This window comes from Mus musculus, chromosome 12 (assembly GCF_000001635.26).
Source record: "Mus musculus strain C57BL/6J chromosome 12, GRCm38.p6 C57BL/6J".
NCBI lineage: Eukaryota > Metazoa > Chordata > Mammalia > Rodentia > Muridae > Mus > Mus musculus.
Genome location: NC_000078.6, coordinates 55,720,193 through 55,744,158, shown reverse-complemented (window position 1 = coordinate 55,744,158; position 23,966 = coordinate 55,720,193). Strand labels below are relative to the sequence as shown.

General features: G+C 36.2%; 1 protein-coding gene across 12 annotated transcripts in view; it reads left to right on the top strand.

The window, feature by feature from the left end:
* The window catches only part of Ralgapa1 (Ral GTPase activating protein, alpha subunit 1), a 218,687-nt gene that overhangs the window by 77,416 nt on the left and 117,305 nt on the right, over positions 1-23,966 (top strand). For 4 of the 12 annotated variants that reach the window (XM_006516107.3, NM_001003719.2, NM_001112714.2 and 1 more), the window contains exons 14-17: positions 2,596-2,725; positions 4,590-4,827; positions 5,787-5,948; positions 21,218-21,385. In XM_006516107.3, the coding sequence (XP_006516170.1) occupies positions 2,596-2,725; positions 4,590-4,827; positions 5,787-5,948; positions 21,218-21,385 (698 nt within the window). Of the gene's footprint in view, positions 1-2,595; positions 2,726-4,589; positions 4,828-5,786; positions 5,949-8,984; positions 9,126-21,217; positions 22,754-23,966 lie in introns of all 12 variants that reach the window. The other 8 variants (NM_001368814.1, XM_030246826.1, XM_030246825.1 and 5 more) reach the window with 3 other exon arrangements.

Below are 23,966 nucleotides of genomic sequence, written 5' to 3'. Positions count from 1 at the left end.
CATATTTGGAACATATGATACTGAGGGCATTTCTAAAATTTCACATGCATACTAATCACATTATTCATTAATAATGTGTGTCTCCTTGAGTTAATCACAAGGATATTAAGTGACTGGTGTTTGTTTATACAACCTGTGATAAATGGTAAGCAGATTTTGAATTATAGGCCTGCCTGTTTTACAAAGGAACACATTAGGAATGCAGCACTGGGGAAGCAGGGCAGGATGATTGCAAATTTGAGGCTCACCTGGGCTACGTACAGCTGTACTCTCTCAGAAAACAAAAACAGAAAATCATATGAGACTGAAGTATTCTCTCTCTCTCTTTTTTTTGTGGGTTCTTTATTTTTTTTCTATAAGTTTTATATCAATGATGAGCTAGGAGTCTTGCCATGAAACATATTTTTAGAGTTTATTCCATATTTTTAATTGAAACATATAAATTTTATTCTTATGTATATGAATACTTTACCTGCATGTATGTCTGTATACCACATGCATGCCTGGTGCTGGCAGAGGCCAGAAGAAGATATTGGATCTCCTTGGACTGGAGTTACAGGCAGATGTGAGTTGCCCTGTGGATTCTGGGTATTGAATCTGGGTCCTCTGGAAGATCAGCCCATGTTTTCAACTGCTGAGTTATCTCTTTGGCCCTCATAATTCTTTTAAGTTCCTTTAAAGCTGAAGTCATTATACCCAAGGCAATCACCCACATATTTACAATGACTTTATGAGATTTTTTTCTGTATTGATTAAAGTTATTCTTTTTATATTACAAATTATAAGAGTCACCTGATATATGAGTGAGTTAAAGTCAGACTGTAGTAAGATGAAGTTTATTTATAAACCGTGTTATGTAGATATACTTTCATTTCATACAGCTAAGCTAGAAGCTCAAGGTAAGAAGTATGATACTTAAGGTTTTTATTCCGTGAATAATAATATGCTTGTGGTGTACTCAGATCCTCTGGAAGGGCATAGAGGGCCCTTAACTGCTTAACTGCTGAGCCATCTCTCTCTAGTCCCATTCGACAATTATTAAATCTTTTGTTCTATATGTGTTTGTTTGTTTGTTTGTTTGTTTGTTAATTGTACTTCACCCACTATTGGCAAGTGCTCTGCTACTGAGCTATACCTCTAGCCTCAGGATATATTATTTAAATGATTTATTTATTTTTATTATATTTCCATTGGTGTTTTGCCTACCATTTTATGTGTGAGGGTGTCAGATCACCTAGAACTGGAGTTATAGCAGTTGTGAGCTGCCATTTGGTCACTGGGAATTGAGTCTAGACTCTCTAGAAGAGCAGGCAGTACTCTTAACTGCGGAACTATCTCTCTACCCCTCAAGATTTTTTTTAAATCTGAGTGATAATCTTTATTTGATTTTGTGTACACATTTTCACCCAAGTGGTGTCTAGATCTGGGACATATTACTGCTTTGTCCATATTTCTTCCAGTGACCATCCTTAAAGCTGCACCTAGACAGGGACTGCAGAATGGCCTTTAAGGAGGAGACTGATATGAACTTGGGCTCTAGCTTGCCTCTGTACTAACTAAAGTTCTCTTGTCAGGTTCCTTTTCCCTTCTTCTTTTATTTCCTTTCTTGTTTTCTTTCTTTTTTGGGGGGGGGGGGGTTGGTTGGGAGACAAGGTCTTACTGGATATCCCAGGCTGGTCCCAAATGTACTACCCTCCTGCCTCAGTCACCCAAAGACTGCAGGTGCATTCCAGTATGCCTAGCTATTAGTCTCATCTATTGGTTTGTTGGTAAATTTGTTCTTCAAATATCAGGTGTGGTTTTATTCTGTTAGTAGGAAACATCTAGGAGAAAGTTAAGGTAAGGACAATGTTAGAATTGGTTCTGGTTCTGATACAGGTATAGAATAAAAGATTTTAAAATTTTCAAATGGGGCTAGAAAGATGGCTCAGCAGTTAAAAGAGCACTTTATGTCCTCCCAGAGGATCTGAGTTCATTTCTCAGCACCCATATTGGGCAGCCTACAACTGCTGGTAATTCCAGCTCCAGGGGATCTGATGCCCTATTCTGACTTCTTCAGGTGCCTGCACACACATGGCATATACTCACACAGATACACAATATGCATATATACATATATTTATATATAAATGCATATTTACATATATTACAGATAAGTAATATTTTAATCACTGAAACTAAAAGGGAGGAAAGGACATGGTGGTAGGCGTCTGTAATCCTAGTGCTAGGTAGATGGAATTGGGGATCAGGAGTTGAAGGTCATTCTTGGCTGTGTAGGAAGGCCAGCGAGCGTCATGAGACCCTGTCTCAAGAAACAAATAGGAGGGTGGGAGAAAGAGAAGCAGTACTTTTTCTCTTTTCCTGAGTGTCCATTATTAAAAACATAAAACAGTTTGTACCTGAAGGTATTGATTGTGCTTAGAAACTTCAGTTATTTATTTTAATATTTAAAGAGTTCTAAACACTTGATAGTCTTTCAAAGATTGAATATTCGAGTTATCCCAACAATAATGTTATTCTTACAACAAATTAATATGAAAATTGATCATTAACCCAAAGCAAGAAGGAAACATTCACAGCTCTTCTTCCTTTAAGGGAACAGATGCTGCTCGTGCTGCTCAGAGTCACGGAGTCCGTACTGAAGATGTCGTCACAAGCTTTTCTGCAGTTCCAGGGGAAAAAAAGCATGACCCTGGCGGGTCGACTTGCAGGACCACTTTTTCAGGCAATAAACATAAATAGATGGATAGATGTGTTTGATTTTTAAAGATTCACTAAAGTTGAGCTTGTTAAAGTAGGAGAAAATGCTTTAAGTTACAAGCCAGTTCATGTTAAAGGATGTTTTAGCAGAGCTAAATTAATAAAAGTCACTCATCTAAACACCCTTACATACAAATTCACAACCTAACGGGAGAGAAATGGAATGAATCGTAAGGGTGCTTATTTTACCTCTAGTGTGGCATGCTTGTGGTTCAGAAAGCTGACAGAGAGCTCTAGGAATAGTGCCTGGGTGTTTTATCAGTTTCTGAATCTCTGGGGTTATTAGGAAAAATATTTCAGTTTTTCCATAGCAATTAAAATGTAGTAATAACCAAGCTGCCTTACAGGCTTTATTGACCTCCCTTCTAGAATGTAAGTGTCAGTGATATTTTTGATCATACAGAAATTACATATTATTTCAACATGAAGTTATGTGCTGACTTTAAACTTACTATAAATTATTTTTATGATGACACATTAAATGAAATTATGTAGTTAGGATGATTCTCTTTTTTTTTTAATGATTTTTTAAATTTATTGTTTATGCCGGGCGTGGTGGCACACACCTTTAATCCCAGCACTCGGGAGGCAGAATGAGTTCCAGGACAGCCAGGGCTATACAGAGAAACCCTGTCTCGAAAAACCAAAAAAATAAAATAAAATAAAATAATTATTATTTATTTTATGCATATGAGTACATAATACTCATAATGAAGACACTGTAGCTGTCCTCAGAGGGCATTCAATCCCATTACGGATGGTTGTGAGCCACCTAAGTGGTTGCTGAGATTTGAACTCAGGACCTCTGGAAGAGCAGTTAGTGCTCTTAACCACTGAGCCATCTCTCAGCCCCCATTTAGGATGATTCTTAATGTCAGAGGTAAAGGCTATTTTGGATCCTCTGCCCTAAGTGTAACTGTTTACATTGGCCTTTTGCAGCTCTTAATCTCTCATCTAAACATCTCTGCTGATGCTAAATTAACTTTTAAAACAGAAGTTCGTATTAGCTAAACTTTCAGAAAATTCCCAGTTTTCATAGCTAACCCAATGATTGGAGCTACAGAAAGATAAAATTTAGCTTGTTATGCAAAATAACTTTATTGTAGTTTGAACATTTGGAGAGAGAAGGAAAGATTACTAGTCACTTCAATTTTATTTTTACATTTCATGTGTGAATTTATAATTCCTTAGTAAAATTCATGAAGTTAAAAGTTTTGAAAACTTATTTTTGACTTATTTCTTCAACAACGGTATGCATTTAGTAGCAGCCCACAAAGCCTCAGAGAGTGCTGGGTATTCAGTAGTTTCTGCCCTCTTACAAGTAAGTTTTTGATATTGCTATTGGATTTATTACAAACTGCTCTTAATTGCTGTTGTATCTTTGAAATGATTTATTTATTTTACTTACATGAGTACACTATAGTTAAGTTCCTCTCTAGGACTGCCTCCTCCTACAAACTTCCAAAGTGTGTAGTCATTTCCATCTTTCATTTGCAACGTCTTGTGAAGTTTTTCATTTAAGAACTCAATTTCAACATGAAATAATGTGGGACCATCCCTTTCCTTAGCTTTACTTAGCAGTAACGCGATGCAGCGTGAAAGTTATGCGTTAGGGTCCCTGTTCAGTCTGTAGTCCTTGAGCACTAGGAACTTAGCTGAAATTTTTATCAGGTAGCAATAATTGCATGAGTTACTGTTACAACATGTAGTAATGGATATTATATGATTTAAATTTTTTCTACTTTTGAGATAAAAATAATTGAACAGTTGATTTTGAAGTCACACACCAAATAAATCTAATTATTATTTCTGATTATTTGTCTTTGTAGACTCTCATTGTTGCCTGGATCAAAGCAAATCTAAATGTATACATTTCTCGAGAACTTTGGGATGACTTACTTTCGGTATTGTCATCATTGACCTATTGGGAAGAATTGGCCACTGAGTGGTCACTGACCATGGAGACACTGACTAAAGTTTTGGCTAGAAATTTATATAGTTTGGATCTCAGTGATTTGCCATTGGATAAGCTCAGTGAACAGAAACAAAAAAAGCACAAAGGGAAAGGTAAGACTTGTTCAAAGATTCTCCATAGGAATTTGTTTAAATAATTGAGTTGGGAAAACCAGGCCAGGAAGAGTGCTGGGGCAAGACATCTTTTCTAATGTCCTTTCATTTATCCTGGAGGTTTAAAACTTCCAACAATGAAATATAGAAATATATTATTTTAAGATCAGTTATAATTTTGGTAAGATAAAGAATGTTCTCTGTATATATTATGGTCAGTCTTATATTTAATTAAACAATATAGAATCTTAACTTATTTTAAATAATTAACCCAAGTCAGAATTTATAAAATTTATTTACTTTTTGTATAAATAGGTTTTAGGTATAACTGAAAGTATGACTTAATTTTAACCTATCTTTAAATATATGATAAAGAATTACTTGAAAAATTCTCTTGAAAGCATTTTATTAGTTTAAACTTCAAATAAACATTCCTTCCCTAAGTGTTAAGTAATATTTGTATAATGTTAAACTGAGGTGAAGCAGTAGTAGCATAATTATTATATCACTATCATGTGCTTTATGTAGTATTTTGCATTTTAAGAATAGGTTGTTAGCTAGGAATTATATTTAATTCCTATTTCATACTTGGCTATTTGTCCATGATACTTAAGTTTATGCCTACACTACGTTTCCTGCATCATTTATCTCTCAAGTGGCTATTATTCGTGGTTAGGAATTAGAAACTGTTACTGCAAGATGACTTCCATCCACCTCATTTCTTACCTCTTGATAGAGAGAAGGTAGGTAGAGAATTATAATGGGTTAGTCTTAGTGATATAATGTAATTTTAGGTCTTCTTAAGTTTTGAATATAATTTTTACATAAACAAAACTCAAACAATCCTTGTAGTTACTTTATAATGCACTCCGAGGAAGCCTTAGAACCCACAATGACATGATAATTTGAAGGTAACCATCAGGTTATCAATATACTACATGCTAATATTGCATTTCTAGGAGTTGGACACGAATTTCAGAAAGTTTCAGTTGACAAGTCATTTTCTAGAGGATGGAGTCGCGATCAGCCTGGCCAGGCACCTATGAGACAGAGAAGTGCAACGACCACTGGCTCCCCAGGAACTGAGAAGGCCAGGAGTATAGTACGGCAAAAAACTGTTGGTATGTAGTTTAAAACCGTGGGAATTAGGTAGAGCAATACGGATAGATGCTGTCAGTGTACATTTTGCTTTCTTTGGGAGAGAGAATCTTCTATAGAAAACTTCCTCCCCTTCCTCAGTAATCCTTATAGCCCAATAACATACCTTTGTGCTTTTAATATATGTACTCTGTGTTTACGTAGTTTATTATAGATTTCTTTATTTTCAAATTGTCTTCTTACAGAATTCAAAAAGTAGAACTTGGATTCAAAATGCAGAACTCAAGCATGGTATACATTTTATTAAGTAAATATATTCACAAATATGGAGATGATAGCAAACTTTCAGTATTACAGTTACATAGTCTTATTGGCCCTAGGAACTTATTGGCAGGCAACTGAGGTCAAGAAGAAATCTATGCTTTTTCTTTTTAAAGAGGGGGGCGTTGGGGATTTAGCTTAGTGGTAGAGTGCTTGCCTAACAAGCACAGGCCCTGGGTTCCGTCCTCAGCTCTGGGGGAAAAGAAAAGCAATTTCTCTAATGTAAAAAGGGATGCAGCAACACTTGGAAAGCACTTGCAGGCTTACGCCAACACAACACACTAAAGAACTGGCAACTGTCTTATTTTCCTCTCAAAGCCATGTAACTTGGCTGAACTATAGTAGAGAGTAGTGCTGGAAAAAATATAATGAGGACTTATGCCCTAAGTTCTTTATCTTTTTTTTCCCCACTAAATCTGTATGTAACCTTGGACAGTCTACTGTAATTTCATACTTAGGGTGTATGTGCACGTATGCCTGTTCCCATAGAGGCGTAGAGAGGTGGGAGGACCACTGGTTTGACCTGGTCTCTGTTTGCACCAGGTAGGGCCCAGGATTGAATTCAGGTTGTGAAGCCTGAGCATCTCCCTGGTCTGCTCTCTAGGTTTTAAGTGCTTCATTTGTATAATGGCAGTGCTAATACTTCTTCCGCCTGAAACAGTTGCTTGATCTCATTTCAGATTTTATGTCCACCAAACAAAAGCTAAGGCGTTAAAAGTTTTGCTGAGAAAGATACTTGTGACAAGTTGGGAACTTCTTTGAAAATTCAAATTAAGACATTGTTAGATCTTGCTTGTTAGGTTGTGTCTTGCTCTCTGAGGCAGGGATTAGAGTGAACCCTTAAAACTGCCTTAAAACTCACTGACCTTGAACTTGAAAGTGTTTTGTCATAGCTTCTTGAGGACTAGGATTACTGATGTGAACTACCATGACTGGTTAATTTCTTAAGTTTTAAAATGACTTTTTTATAGCCAAGGTGAATGAATATGCTTAAAATTTGAGTCTAAAAAAATAAAAAACCACAAAACAAACATTCCGTTAAACCTTCCCAGCCTCCTCTTCCTCCTTCTCCTCCTCTCAGCTTACTGCACTAGAGGCAGACCCTCTGAGCAGTTTCTTATACACATAGAGGCCTAGAGCACATTGCCTATGTACTGTGCTTAACTGAACGTGGATTAGCCACGGCTGAGTTTACATACTTGAATGGAAAAAAGTTAAATATTCAATATTGGAGCACTGTTCTAAACATTAAAGATATAGTTGATGCATAGATGATCTTGATGAAAAGATTGGGAAACGATAAAGCAAATCAAATTTTAAAAATGGTTACTGGCACTTACAAGTTTAATGTTGAGCTTACAGATCCAGTAAACATTAACAGGTACATTATAAAGAGAATTAAGGCGAGATAGTGGATTAATGAATAGCAGAAGCAGAGAATAAGACTTTTAGATCAAGACAGGCTTCTTTATCATGTGATTTAAGAACAGAGCTTTGAGCAAGAAAGCTAGCTTTCTTCCTTCCTTTCTTTCTTTCTTTCTTTCTTTCTTTCTTTCTTTCTTTCTTTCTTCCTTTTGCCTCTATTATTTACATAGAGTATTATGCAATATAGTTTAAACATAAACTATATGTGTCCTTACATAACAGTACCTATAAATTCATTTAGTCTCTAAACTGAAGCTAAAATTATTAGGAAGTTTAAGTCACTATTTATTGCTACGTAAAATAAAAAAATTTCTGTTTGTGATCTAGTAATACTTTTATGAAATTACAAAATATAGCAGAATATACAAGTTTTAGAAAGAAGCCCACAGTTTTGTACTTAAAAAGATACTTTGAAATTTTTATATGCTTATGATTTGAATGAACTCATATTATATATTTTTCTTAAGAACCTAATTTTGTGTTTGTTGTTGTTGTTAGTGTTGTATACTTGTTTTTGTTTTTAAAGACAGGATGTCATGTAGACCAGGCTAGCCTAGAACCCATTGTGTAGTTGAAAATGACCTTGAACTTGTAATCTTTGCTTTGATCATCCTACTGCTGAGATTACAGGTGTGTAGCCATGCCCAACTCACGAACATGATTCTTAATGCTTGTTCGTTGTAAATTCTGTTTTCTGTAAATATTGCTAATTAAAACCTTAAAATAGCACTATTATACTTCAGTATAAATGCGAGATACTTGTTTAAGTATTCTCTCACCTGGAACAACTACTAATCACAAGAGTAAATAGGCAAAGTTTCATAAAAGGACCTATTAGTAATTAGGAAGTTTTATTTGGGTAAAAATATGAAAATAGAAATGATTTATTAGTCACATTCAGCTTCCTTAAGAAGAATTGCTCAGAGAAATGACCAAATATGGTACCGGAATTGCTTTGGACTAATGATATTGAGTATTTCTCAAGGTTTCCACTTGATAAATTTCTCATTTCTTGGTTTTTTTGTTTTTGAAAATGTGCTAAAGTGTCTGCTGTTTTTTTTTTAATGCTGTTCCATTATAATTGCTAATAATAGGCATTTTCCTGCTTTACACCAAAAGAATTACATTCAAAATGTGTGTTGTGGTTTCTTTTCTTACAGCTTGCCAGTATTTGCTGTGCTGAAATGTTTTAATTTAAAGTTTCCTTCCTTTGAGTCTTTTAGTTTTCTCTGTTGCTGCTTTTTCTGTGACACAGCCTTTCATTATAGTCACTCTTCTTTTTTCCTTCCCCACTTCTTTCTTTTCCTTTAAAGCCATGAGAAGCCGATCCATTGGTGAATGTGCTCTGCCATCGGCCTATATTCGCAGTGCTAAAAGTGCTCCTGTTCTGATCCATACTTCCAAACCCTTCTTGCCTGATATTGTTCTCACTCCCCTTTCTGATGAGCTTTCAGGTAGTGCCACCTCTGCTAATTTCTGCACCGCCCTTTTCACTTTGTAATCCTCTGCTTTCAAAATTGCTAAATCAAATAAACTCTTCAAAGTTAATTTCTTTTGGGAGGAGGGTGGGAAATTGGAAAATAATTGAGAAATCAACATTTTGAGTTATTTGAACTCTTATGCTATTGTAGCAGTTCATTCTGGAAGTGCTAAGTTAGTGCTGTGCCAATGTCTTACATTTTTTACAGTGAATGACCAAGTTGTTATGTTTGATATTTTTTTCAGATGATTAAAAATATTTGTATCACAAATGTCTCACAAGAGACATGTTGACTTTTGATGTTATATTGTTTTAATTAACAATATGGTAAATCTTAAATATCATTTCCTCCCCATCTTCTATATTTATGGAACTAAGTAAGGGTATATAGTCATTAGAAAACACGTATAACCTAATAATTACTTTGGGATTTATATTAGATAAAACACTATCTATAATTCTAAGGATGAACTCCTTTTAAAGCTATTCCATGTAGCCTCAATTTCCAGAGAATTTAGAAACCTGCTCAACTTTCCTGCTTGATTAGATCCAGTACAAGATGGCTTGCATGACTCAGTGTAGTGAGATCTAAGGATTATGCATACAACATCACCCATATCAAATACAGAGCTAAAATTGTCCTAGTTACTCTATGCCAGCAACCACTCATTCCCCACCTTCACAAATCACTTTTTACTCGAACAATGCAGTTAGTATTGCCTTTCAGTAATTTTGTGTATCTATAACATTAAATAGTATCTTGTCTTTATCACAGAAGCAAGCTTTAGTTGAGTATAGTTGTTGTGCAAACTGTGATAGTTGGGTTTACTTGGACATTATTAGGTATCTTCTTAGCAGTTTGCCTGGGCATATCTGTGACATTACTGGGTTTGAAGAGGTGCTAGTGGGTTTTTGTTTTGCATTTTTTCCTTTTAAAGCATATCTGTAGTTTCCAGTGGACTGAAAGATCTGTGAGAGAACATGCATTGGTGTTAATGTTAATTTCAGTGAATATCCCTCTGTCATCTATAATCCCATTAAGACCAGATATCTAAATTAGCAGCAGGGTGACAATAATTAAGAATTACTTACATGTAAGTATAAAAATACATTTAAATATACTTTATGTTTGATAGTATTTTAAGAATTATACATGATAGAACATCTATTTCTCAAAATGGAACAACAAAGCATTCAGTTATTGAATATATGCATTTTCTAGGTGGAATGAGTAAGAATTACTTCTGGATAGTATTCCATACTGTTGTTCTTGTTATGAGTCAGGGTCTTACTTTATAGCTCAGACAAATCCAAAACTATGTAGTTTAGGCTGGCCTGGAATTCACAGTGAATCTCTCACCTCAGCCTCCAATGTACTGGGAGAGCAGGCAAGCCACCATGCCCACCCTCATATTATGATATATTTGGGAGATATCAAATAGTTTATAATTAAATTGGTATTTGATTTTGCAGTTAAATGTCAAAAGTAAAATAGGAAATTTGGCCTTAATGCAAACCTTGTCTGAGCCATAAGATTTTTTTTTTGTTTTATCTTGATTATTTTGTTTTTGAGACAGGGTTTACTCACTCTTGTAGATCAGGTTGGCCTCGAACGCAGAGATCACCTATTTTTGCCCTAGGGAGTTCTGGGATTAAAGATATGTGCCACCATGTCCATCTGATTCTTAAGTATTTGGTGAATAATAAATGAGTAAATTTTAAGGCTACCAGTGCAAAACTGTAGGACAATTAGATGATATAGAGATGAAATAATACACACTTTAATAGATGAGAAAAAAATGGTACGTAATTTTCTTAAATATGGCCCTTTATTCTAAATAAATAAATGAATAAGTATTTTGTCCTTAGCTCTAAATAAATATTTTGTATTTTCATTGCCCCATTCAAACACTGTACCTTCCTAGACAAATAGCACCAATTTTATCTTCATATGTCTAACTAGACTTTATTTACTTAAATTGACAAAGCAAAGCTTGACTGATAACTGAATTAGGTACAATTGAAAAACTAGATTATTGTAACCAGATAAATTCTTTTGATTCAGGCTTTCAAGAGCATGCATACTTAACACATGTAATATAAATTATTTTTTACTTATTTAGAAAAATTGAGAAAAATTTAGCTATTAATTCTTAAATATTGGATTGAATCAGATAAGTCTCTTATTTTAAAAACTGTCAGAAAGATTCTTTTTTTTTCTTTTTTAGAACTTTTGAGACTTCTAAAATTTCCTGTCTGAAACTTTAGAATTTGACAAATAGTTACCTTAGTGTTAATTTAAAAAATACAAGAATTTTATTTAAATAAGAAGATGCTTGACTTTAAGGGAAAACTCTGTAGTATTCACAGCAGTTATTTCTGTACAGTAAAGAAGTGGGGCGGAGAAGCGAAAGAACAAAGACATCTGTACTGTAATAGGCTGGATGTGTTGGAACCAAATTTCTGCTTTCTAATTGAGAATCTAGTCTTGGTCTGTAACACAACTCGTGAGTAAAGTAGCGGGCCTCTGTTTGTAGTCATCTTCTGTCTGCTGCTAGAATACACCAATTATAGCTTTTCTCTCCACTGCCACCTATGCAGATGTGTCCCATCAATTCACAAGTTGTTGAACATCAAACCCTGCCATTTGCAATTGGCTCTCATTGGCTTACTAAGAGGTGTTTACTTCTTAAACTCCACCATTTGCTGCCACTTTCAAATTAATATGATCCTGTTCTCAGCCTGGACTGCTTCATTGGGTTGGGTTTCTCGTTGGCCATAGTAAGTGCTGTCATTCCACAAAAGAGGCACCAGGTCCATACTGAAGGAGCTTACAGACAGCACCAGAAGCAGCAGTGTAGTATGTCTGTGAAAGCTAAAGGAAAAAGGAAGTGTTCCCCTTGCTCTTCACCCCCGCCCTGTTGTTTGAGACAGTTTCCTGTAGCCCAGGCTGGTCTTGGATTGAGTGCAGTGAAGGATGACCTTGATCTCCTGCCTCTGCCGGCCACCTACTGCACCCAGGCTCCGTTGTTTCTTTCAAAAATTTCCAAGTATCGCTTTAAGCTTCTATGTCAAAATTCTTGTTTTGTTATAAATCAGTCACAAAGATTATCTTTTTAAAAGACCTTTTTTTTTAAAGATGTATTTATTTATTATATGTAAGTACACTGTAGCTATCTTCAGACACCCCAGAGGAGGGCATCAGATCTCATTACAGTTGGTTGTGAGCTACCATGTGGTTGCTGGGATTTGAACTCAGAACCTTCAGAACGGCAGTCAGTGCTCTTAACCGCTGAGCCATCTCTCCAGGCCTAAAAGACCTTTTTAATATTTATAGATAGTATTTAAAAGATTTCTCAAGTGCTATGGTTTTTGCCTTCATTTTCCTCATTTGAGATAAAATGACTTCTATAACATTTAAATATTTTGATAATATTGTCATACTAGAACATATTAGAACAAACACTATATATCTTACTATCAGAATTATGTTTATTTATATTTATTGTTTTGGGGCGTGGTCTTAGTCTGTAGCTCATTCTGTCCTCAAACTCATGACTATTGCTTTAGCATCCTGAGTATTAGGATTACAGACATGAGCTCCTTGTGTCCAATGTCATTTTAGACAGTGTGAATTACCTCAGTGCATTTAAAAAACGCACATAATTCTCTAAAACCAATTTGTTCGTAAGATAACTTTGCCACCAATTTTTATGCAAATGCACATACACAATGTCAAAGCATAACTAAAGTTACTTTCAATTAGAAATTATTTTTCTTGTAGAACTCATACAAGAGGCAAGCAAATCCTCATTTCCCTGAAAACTGACTTAATATGAAGTCCCCATTTGCAAGTCCCCAGTCAAAGCTTAGAATACTTTCTAAGAAATAAAAAGAAAATAATTAAAGACTCATAATAATTGCTGACCTACTGAAGGACTGTAGAAGTCTCTTAACAAATAAAAACTTCATAATCCAATACTTTTCATGTTTATTTCAGCATAAACACTTTGTCTAACTTTTTGACAGTTTAATTTATAATAGAATTAAGGTCCATAGAGCACACATTTAGAAGACATTGAATTAATCTTTAAATAAAAACATAACACTGTGAAATGAGATGATTTTATCAGTTTATATTTGTAGGAATTTGAGTTATTGTTTGATTTTTGCATCTGCAACTCATGGAAGCAGATTGAAGGCATGGAGGTATGTGGAGGAGAAAGAAGAGATAGTTATATGATAGAGTTATGAAAAATTAGTGCCAAGCTAATAAGCAGAAATTATGGCTTGAGTTTTCAACCAGTCCACTTGGTTAATTATTTTTGTTTCTTCTAAGGTTTGAGTAAATTTCATTTTAGAATAGTTTGATATCTTCAAAAAAACCATTGATGTATAGTCAAGTCATAATTAAGCCAGCAGTAGTGATGCAGGTCTATAATTCTAGCACCAGGGAAACGGAGATGGGAGTAGAAGATTGGGGGGTTAAAGACATGTCTTTAATCATAATAATTCAGAGGAAATTATTCATTCTTCGAAGCCAGTGTTACACTGACACCTAAGCTACACAAAGACCTAACAAAGAAAGAGAACTTCAGACCAATTTTGCTTTTGAATATCAATGCAAAAATACTCAATAAAATTCACACAAACTCAATTCAAGAACACATCAAAATGATCATTCACCACGAATGAAGTAAGCTTCATCCCAGGGATGCAGGGATGGTTCGATATACGGAAATCCATCAATGTAATCACTATATGAACAAACTCAAATCTACTATATAAACAATCACACGTGATCATCTCATTAGATGCTGAAAATGTCTTTGACAAAATACAACACCCCTTCATGTTAAAAATCTTGGAAAGATCAGGAATTCAAGGCACATACCTAAACATAATAAAAGCAGTATACAGCAAACCAACAGCCAACAGCAAATTACATGTAGAGAAACTTGAAGCAATCTCACTAAAATCAGGGACAAGACTGCCCACTTTCTCCGTATTTATTCAATGTAGTACTCCAGAGCAATTAGACAACAAAAAGAGATTGAGGGGATACAAATCAGAAAGGAAGAAGTCAAAGTATCACTATTTGCAGATGATATGATAGTATACATAAGTGACCTCAAAAATTTTACCAGAGAACTCCTACACCTAATAAACAACTTCAGCAAAGTGACTGGATATAAAATTAATTCAAAGAAATCAGTAGCCTTTCTCTACACAAAAGATGAATGGACTGAGAAAGAAATTAAGGAAGCAACACCCTTCATAATAGTCACAAATAATATAAAGTATCTTGGCCTTGGTGTAACTCTAACCAAGTAAGTGAAAGATCTATATGGCAAAACATTCAAGTCTCTGAAGAAAGAAATCAGAAGACCTCAAAAGATGTAAAGATCACCCATGCTCATAGATTGGTAGAATTATTATAGTAAAGGTGGCCATCTTACCAAAAATAGTCTACAGGTTCGATGCATTTCTTATCAAAATTCCAACTCAATTCTTCACAGAGATAGAAAGAGCAATTGTCAACTTCATCTGGAATAACAGAAAACAGAGGATAGAGAAAACAACTCTCAACAATAAAGAACTTCTTGGGGAATCACCGTCCCTGACATTAAACTCTACTACAGACCAATAGTGACCACACCCCTAAAAAAATCCCCAAAACAACAACACATGGTATTGGTACAGACAGATCAGTGGAATAAAATTGAAGACCTAGAAATAAATCCACACACCGGTGGTCACTTGATCTTTGACAAAGAAGCCAAAACTATCCAGTGGGGAAAAAAGACAATATTTTCAACTAATGGTGCTGGTCTAACTGGTGGTCTGCATAAAAGAATGCGAATTGATCCATTTTTATCTCCTTGTACAAAGTTCAAGTCTAGGTGGATCAAGGACCCACTGCATAAAACCAGACATGCTCAATCTAATAGAAAGTGGGAAAGAGCCTTGAATACATCAACAGAGATTTCCTGAACAGAACATCAATGGCTCAGGCTCTAAGATCAACAGTTGACAAATGGGACCTCATGAAACTGATAAGCTTCTGTACGGCAAAGGACACTGTCAATAGGACAAATCTGCAACCTACAGATTGGAAAAAGATTTTCGCCAACCCTACATCTGATAGAGAGCTAATATCCAAAATATACAAAGAACTCAAGAAGTTAGACCCCAAAGAACCAAATAACCCAATTTAAAAATGGGGAGCTAAACAATTTTCAACTGAGAAATTTGAATGGCAAAGAAACAACCAAAGAAATGTTCAACATGCTTAGACATCAGGAAAATGCAAATTAAAACAACCCTGAGATTCCACCTTACACCAATCAAAATGGCTAAGATTAAAAACAAAACAAAAACAACTTAGGCCGCAACAGATGCTGGCAAGGATGTAGAGAAAGAGGAATACTCCTCCATTGCTGGTGGGATTGCAAGCTGGTACAACCACTTTGGAAATCAATCTGGTGGTTCTACAGAAAATTGGGAATAGTTCTACATGAAGACCCAGCTATATAACTACTGGACCTACCCAAAAGATGCTCCAAACACATAACAAGGACATGGGTTCCCCTATGTTCATAGCAGCTTTATTTGTAATAACCAGAAACTGGAAACAACCCAGATGTCCATCAATGGAAGAGTGGGTACAGAAAATGTGGTATATTTACACAATGGAGTACTACTCACCTATTAAAAACAATGACTTCATGAACTTTGTAGGCAAATGGATGGAACTAAACAATATCATCCTTACCTGAGTAAGGTAACATAGACCCAAAAGGACATGCATGGTATATACTCACTGATATGTGGCTATTAGTCCAAAAGTTCAGAATACCCAAAATATAACTCAAAGACTATGTGAAGCTTAACAAGAAGGAAGGCCAAAGTATGGATTCTTCAAATCCTCTTAGAAAGGGAAACAAAATAATCACAGGAGGCAGAGGAAGGAAGAGATCTAGGTGGGAGAAGAGAGGAGAAGGAAAAGAGTGGGGGCAGGACCTGGTATGGAAAGAGACAGGAAAGAAGTCCGAGAGAGCTAGGAGAACAAATAGAAATAAGGAGATTTGTTGGGGGTGGGGAGACTTGGAAAACCACTAGAAATTCCCAGATGCCAGGGATGGGCGAGGCTCCCAGGACTCATGGAGTTGACATTAGTCAAAATACCCAACAGCAGGAAAATAGAATCTGAAGAGATCATCTCCAGTAGATAGACATGGCCTCCAGTTGAGGAGTAAGACCACCAACTCATCTAAAAATTTTTAATCTAGATTTGTCCCTTTCTAAAGGAGTTGCAGGGACAGAAAGGGAGCAGAGGCTGAAGGAAAGGTCATCCAGAGACTGCTTTACCATGCAATCCATTCTATCTGCAGACACCAAATCCCAATCTATGTGCTAAGATGTGCTTACAGACACGAGTCTGGTACAGCTGTCCTCTGAAAGCTCAGACAGTACCTGACTAAGGTAGATTCAGATACTCACAGCCAACTATTGGACTGAGCCTGGGGACCCCAATGGAAGAGTTAGGGGAAGGACTGAAGGAGCTGAAAGGGATTGCAACCCCATAGGAAGAACAGCAATATCAATTAACTGGACCCCTCAGAGCTCCCAGGGACTAAACCACCAACCAAATAGTATACATGGCTCCCACTACATGTATAGCAGAGGTCTGCCCTTATCTGGCATCAGTGGCGGGGGTGGGAGTGGGGAAGGCAGTTGGTCCTGTGGAGGCTTGATGCCCCATAGAAGGATGATGCTAGAGGTGGGGAGGGGATGGGTGGGTGTGGGAGCACCCTCTTTAAAGGCAAGTGGGGGTGGATGGGGTGGAGGGGAGACCGGGAAGAGGGATGATGATTGAAATGTAAACAAATACAATGATTTTTTTTTTAAAGTGACCTGGATAAACTGGGCATAGTGGCCCACATGTTCTTAGTTGAAGCATTTGGGAAGTTGATGTAGGGAGTTGTGAGTATGAGGCTAACGTGGGCTGCATGCCAAGCTCTGTTTAAAAAATTAAGCAAACTAAAAAACCCTACAAACTCACACAAGAATAAACGAGAACTAGATAAAGAAGAGCAGTGTTTTTCCTGGTTTCCTGTGCCTCTCCCTCCCAGTTGCTGACATTTTGGATGTGTGCTGCTATGACGAGCAGCACTTACTCTCCTGTGAAGTCATTTCTCAATCAAATTTGTTGTTGTTGCCAAAAATTCCTTTATGAAAGAAGGGATCTAAAATCTTTTAACAATAGAGGCAATTTATTATTTGTAATTTTGTTTTCTGTCAGAAGAAAGATGGTCTCTCTCCCCTCCTCTTTGTTGAAACTTTGTCAAATAAGAATGAAGATTTTCTAATTAAACAAGTATGTCCCTCTTTAGCAATGAAAAAACTTCCTTTTTTCTGCCATAGGTATGTACTAGAATATGCATCTTTGCTAGCTCTTTGCACCTATAATATGGTGGTTATAGCATAATTCCGAATTCTGTCTTCAGGTCTTGGCCCTGCACTCACTTGTAGAAGAGAGGATGACTTTGGACTCCTCATCTTCCTGCTTTTACTTAGAGAATACTGGCATTATAGGCATGTGCCGAAGTCTTGGCCTCCAAAATCTCTTATTTAATTTGTCTTAATGATTTCAAAATAAAATTTGATGATAATTTAAAAGGGCAGTTGGTAGATGTGGGCATATTAGCTTATGCCTCTAATCCCAACATTTAGAAGCCTAGGCAGGAAGATCATCTCAAACTTGCAAGTCTGAAGACCATTTGGGCAATGTAGTGAGTCAGCCTGAGCTAAAAAGTGAGAGCCTGTTTCAGAAAAGGAAAAAATAAAAGAGGCAACCCATATATAGCCTGCTTGTAAACAAAACACTGTAGTCTAATATAAATCTAAACAAACATGTAAACATACCTACACACACAAATCTGAACATGCATTCACGAGCTTGAACACACATAAACATAAAACATGTATATGTGACTATTAGAGTCTTGAAAAAGCAAAGCAGTCTTCATATTCTATAATATAACACTACTTTGCTCACTGAAACATCTCATGTTTTATAAGATATAGTGGTTTTGCTAAAATAGGTATACTATATCTACATAGAACATCTTGCCATGAAGGTACATTGATATTGTTGCCAAAATAGGCAAAATGTTATGAAACTATCTAGTAATTATCAAGAAAAAACTTGAGTTTCATAATGACATTGATTTCTGTATAAATTAACATCAGTCATTTTGAAATTCAAGAGCCATAAAATGCTACTATTTATGCTTGACTAAGAAAATAATTAAATTTCATTAAAAGAGAATTTGGAGATTTAGCTTTTTAGAAATCAAGTTGAATATTAATATTCTAATTTAAGAGTTTCTGTTCTTGAGGAATTATTTTTACCAATAAACAGTAGGGTTTTTTGTTTGTTTTTTAATTTTTGTTTACTTATGTGCATTCGTTTGTAAGCTTGTTCAGAGAAGCCTGAAGAAGGAATCAGATCTCCTGGAGCTAGAGCTACACACAGCTCCTGTGGGCTGCTGTGGGGCTACCTAGCCTGGGTCCTTTAGAGGAGCAGCATTGCCTGCCCCTCAGCCTGTAGTCACCGCCACTCCCAGTGAGCAGCATTTTATGTAACTGACGCTTTCCTTCTACTGTGTTACGTATATTCTGTATGAGAAAGCTCTTAAAAGCAATCACAATACTTATATGAACAGCATTCAAATCTTCAAGAAACCTAAATTTTATGGAAGGGTTTTTTCCTTATATGCTACAAGCTAACAGTAATACATCAGTGCACAAATTTACCTTCCAGTAACCTTTCTTTGAAACATAATATCCAGAAAAATTTACCTTCTAATACAGAAAATAATTTGCAATCCTTTAATGCTCAACATTACCAAGGAGATCCAGAAAAATAAGACTTGAATAAAATTTTAGGCTTCCATGAAATGTTGATTCAGTGGTTAGGATTTTTTTTTCTTGTTTATTTTAGATAGCAGAAAGACCACCATTTTAGCTGTGTCATGAATTCTGGAGTTGCATTGGATAACAATTTACCTTTTGTAAAGAAGGAAGCTTCCTTCACCTTGTAGATGATTTACATATAAATTACTTTGTGTTCTTGGATAAATGGTAGGTTTACTCCTATCTGAATGTTTAGTTATAATGTTTCAGTGATAATTCTGTTGCTTTTGTTTTTTGAGACAGGGTCTCACTTTTGTAGTGTAGGCTAGATTCAAATTCAGATCTTCATCCCTCTGCCTCCCAAGTGCTACGATTATGTCTCTGTGCCAGCCACCATGCCAGGCTTAGTCCTATTATTTCTGGCATTTGCATTACAAGTGTAATACTTAGCAATGATAATCTCATAAAATTCTTTCTACTTTTATTTTTGTTGGGAGATATGTTATTTTTCCTTGCTATAGACTTTATAATGAGTTTATCAGTATTGTGTTAACTTCCACAATTACACTTTTGAGAACTATATATTTATATGTGTGTATACATATGTGTACATATAATATATATACATATATACACATATATAAGCAGTATTTATTTTGTGATTTATGGTTTCATAAATATTTTTGAGGACTTACATACTTAGCACTTTGTAAACTTCTTCTGAAACTTGAAAAATAAACTTAGTCCCTGTGAGTTTCAACTTTCCCATCTGTAAGAGAATTAAATTAGGTAATCTCTAAATCTATTTTGACTTCAGAATCTATAGTTCTTAAAAAGACATATAAGAAGTCATAGTTTCTAGAATCTAGTTATGGTTTCTATTGCTGTGTTAAAACACCATGACCAAAGAAAGGCAGCTTATGGAAGAAATGGGTAATTTCATTTTACGGTTCCCATCATCCAAGGAAATGAGGACAATAAACTAAAGACAGGAACTTTGCAGAGGCTGTGGAGGAGTGCCACTTAGTAGCTTGTTCCCCTGTGGTTTGCTCAGCCTGCCTTCTTACGGCATCCAGGACCACCTGCTCAGCAGTGGCACTGCCAGCATGGGCTGGGCTCTCCCACATCAGACATTAATCAGGAAAATTCACCACCAGGCTTGCCCACTGGCCAGTCTGCTGAGGGCATTTTCTCATTTAAGGTTCCCTCTTCCCAAGTGACTCTAGCTTGTGTCAAGTTGACATAAAACTAGTCAGGACAGTGGTTGTTTATGAGAAGGGCCCTTTGTACATACATAAGATTTCTCTATGTACTTACAAGATTTAAATATTTTTGCCAAAAACAAAAATATTTTATTGCATACTGATTTTGCTTTATTTTACTGATTATACTTGATGATAAAAAATAAAATTTAATATTTTAGCAAAGGGCTGGAGAAGTGGCTCAGCGGTTAGATCTTCCATAGGTCCTGAGGTCAATTCCCAGCAACTACCTGTAATGGGATCTGATGCCCTCTTCTGGTTTGTCTGAAGATAACTACAGTGTATTCATATAAATAAAATAAATAAATCTTAAAACAATGAGATTATAGTAAATAAAGTAAAACAGAAGAGAATGTAGTGTCCTGATGATAATTCTAAGGAAGAGAGGGGAGATTTCCATTCTAATATGTCATCGGCCCAATAGTAATGGTTGAAGAAAAGGTTATGTCTTGTTCCTGCCTAGTAGAGGAGACTTTCTAAGATATCTTCAGTAGATGCTTAGATCAGCTTTCTGTGTTAAGATCTATTTTTCTTCCCTGCTTATAACCTATTTGAATAGGAAAAACTAACAAGTTTGAATTGCTTGATTTATTGGCACAGCTCTATCTTAAACTGCACTTCCAAATGTTTCATCATCTCACTGTTTGTATGCATGTTAACATCTTAAATGTATTTTGGCCATTTTCTAATTCATTGACACCACATGCCTTGGGTCCATCTTTTTTTTTAAAGTCAGTTATATATTTTTTAGTTGGTTTTCTTTAATTGAACTTGCAAAAACTTCCTGAATTTTTTATTGGAAAGCATATGCTTAGGCTGTGGGTGAAACAGTTTCTTGTATTTATATAGTTTCCACTCTGTATAATTTTTTGTTTTCTTACAGATATTGATGATGCTCAAATCCTTCCCCGCTCAACCAGAGTCAGACATTTTTCACAGAGTGAAGACACTGGAAATGAAGTTTTTGGTGCTTTGCATGAGGAACAGCCACTGCCTCGAAGTAGCAGCACTTCTGACATCTTGGAACCATTCACTGTTGAGCGAGCCAAAGGTGCAGTTCCTGTCGTTGACAGTTCATCCCGTCATGCTCCAAGCTTGCAGAGTTCCACAGAGGCTTCGTCAATAACTAGATCCACTGAGAGCCACCTCACTGATACTCATAGTAGAGAGTCTTCTCTGGAAGTTGGTGATAGCATATATGACCATCTTTGCCATTTGATAGGTCCAGTAGAACTTGCAGATGCAGCTTTGGATCAAATCCAGTACATTGACCTTGAAGGAGACGATGACCTTCTTTCTTCTCTGAAAGAATACTTTAAGGAAAACCAGGAAAGTCGTAGTAAAAGTGAGCTAGGGAAAGATACAGCTTCCCAGGAAGTGCTTATTGACGTAACTAGAGAGGAAATACCATCTTTCCATAAAGTAGAGTACACAGGTCAGGAAGTAAAACCAGAAAATCTCATGTCTTTTGTTGGGACTTCTGAAAATACACCATTTCAAAAAGAACCAAGCTCAGCTGTCTTCACAAGTACTCTTGCACCTAACCATTCAGATAGCTATCCAAGATCACAAACTGCTGAAAAGGCTAAGCAACTAAGTCTTGATGAACACTCATCGGATCCTAGCTCAGATAGCCTATGTGATAAAGAAAAAAAGAAACATCTGTGTAGACAAACAGCCACAGAAGTAGATGCCTGTGTAGATATGACAGTAGCTGAAAAGCTTAAGAGTGTACAGGTTAATGAAAAAATCACGCCATACTTAATGCATGCCAAGAAAACTGCATTAAAAACACCGGTAAGCCGCAGAATGCCTCATGTTTCAAACACTAGCAAGCTTTCTCCAACTAAGAGGAGCTTGTCTGAAACAGTAACTCATAGGGCCAAAATCATGAAAATTGCCGCTAAGAAACGAAATAGTGTTCATGTTACTTTTAGACCATCTACCGAGTCTGTCCAATTTTATAATCCTCTGGAAAACAAAGAGGCTCCATGGAAGATGAGACTACGGAAGCTCAGTGGCTTTAGCAGTAATAGCAGTAGCACCACCAGCAACACACAGACCAGCTCAACTAGTGGTACAGACCTTGTAAAGCCTGGTGTGTACAGACCTCTAGATACAATCGGTGCAGCATCAGTTAGCAGAGCAGTGAGGGAATCCACAGAGATCCCCACAGCCACATCACAGAAAGAAGGAATGGCAAGTAACCAGGCAGGTAGTCGCAGTACTCTCAGGTCATCGAGTCAGGAGACAGGACCACAGCAGGGCTCCCTGGGTGGCGTTTATAAAACTGTTGTCCATGCTCTTTCGAAGCCGAAGGCAAATGTTTCCCCACAGAGGCAGAACAGAATGCCACCCGAGGCTCCACTGAGGGATCTGTACAGTCATGTAATGGGCTATTTTGGAAGGAAAGCTGCAGGTGAGCACTAACTGTGCAGAGCGCAAAAGGAGAAAGACAGCACCAGTTTGGCTTAATGCAGCTGAAGCAAGCTATAAGCAATGGAAAAGCTTTGGGATGGTCACTGCTTTCTCTCCGTTTGGTTCTGCATGCGCCTTTCCCCAGCTCTATTTCCCCAGCATACATATTTATTTAAATTACTAATTTTCCTTTTGAGGCATTTAGTTAAACCTCTTTGCTGCTGAACAATAAAATAGAAAGGGGAAGTTAAGAGGGGAAAATGTAATGACCTTTCAAAGGTCAGGTATTTTTCTGAGTATGTACCACCAGTCTTGAAGTTCACTAAGGAGTTGGCCGTACTTTTTCTTGCCCCCACTACTTTATGTCTATAAGGGCATCATCTTTATCTAATTGAATTTGCAAATTCTTACTGATAACTTTGTTGGTTTCCTTGGTAGACAGTTACTTTGACATCAAATATTAACAGAAATCAGACTCCTACAACCAGCACCAACATTATACTTAACTATAATTGAAGAGGAAATTCTTTATTTAATTGCAAAGATGATTTAGCCACTTTCCATTTAAGGCATTTCTGAAAAAAAGCTGTAGGCTTTTAGTTTTGAATCTAGAGATTTAAATTTTTATTGTGAGATCTTAAATGTGCATTAAGGTTTCATGATTTACTGATTATTTCAGTATGAAACCTAAATGTACATGTTAGCAAAAGGAAGCAAGATTGTAGTAACCATTTTATCTTGTTCCAAAATGGAAACAACTTTATTGATACAGAAACAGAACTTTCAGCAGTAAGGTAGGTTTTGATTTCATTTGTTTTAACATGGTTTTGTTAGCATGATTAACAATGCTGTATAATGCATCTTGCATTGAGCCATTAATGCCACTTGAGGGCAGTATATTACAGCTTAGCAAAGCCTGGCCAGTGATATAAAGATAATGGTATTTAACAGTCTGAAATACTTGGTGATCCAGTAGAAAGAGAAACAGCGCTAGTTTTATTCTACAGAGAAACAATTTTTTTCAGCAGTATAATGGTGACATAAATGTATGGTCCACAAGGTAGTTTACCAAGTGAAAGCAATCTTGTTACTATAAAATTACATTTCAGTGGGAATGTTAGACAAATCAAACAACTATTTTGGTTTTATTTGTTCTTAATTCTCGTGAAAATTGAACCTTTTTTTCTCCAAGCATTGACGTTAGATTTTAGACT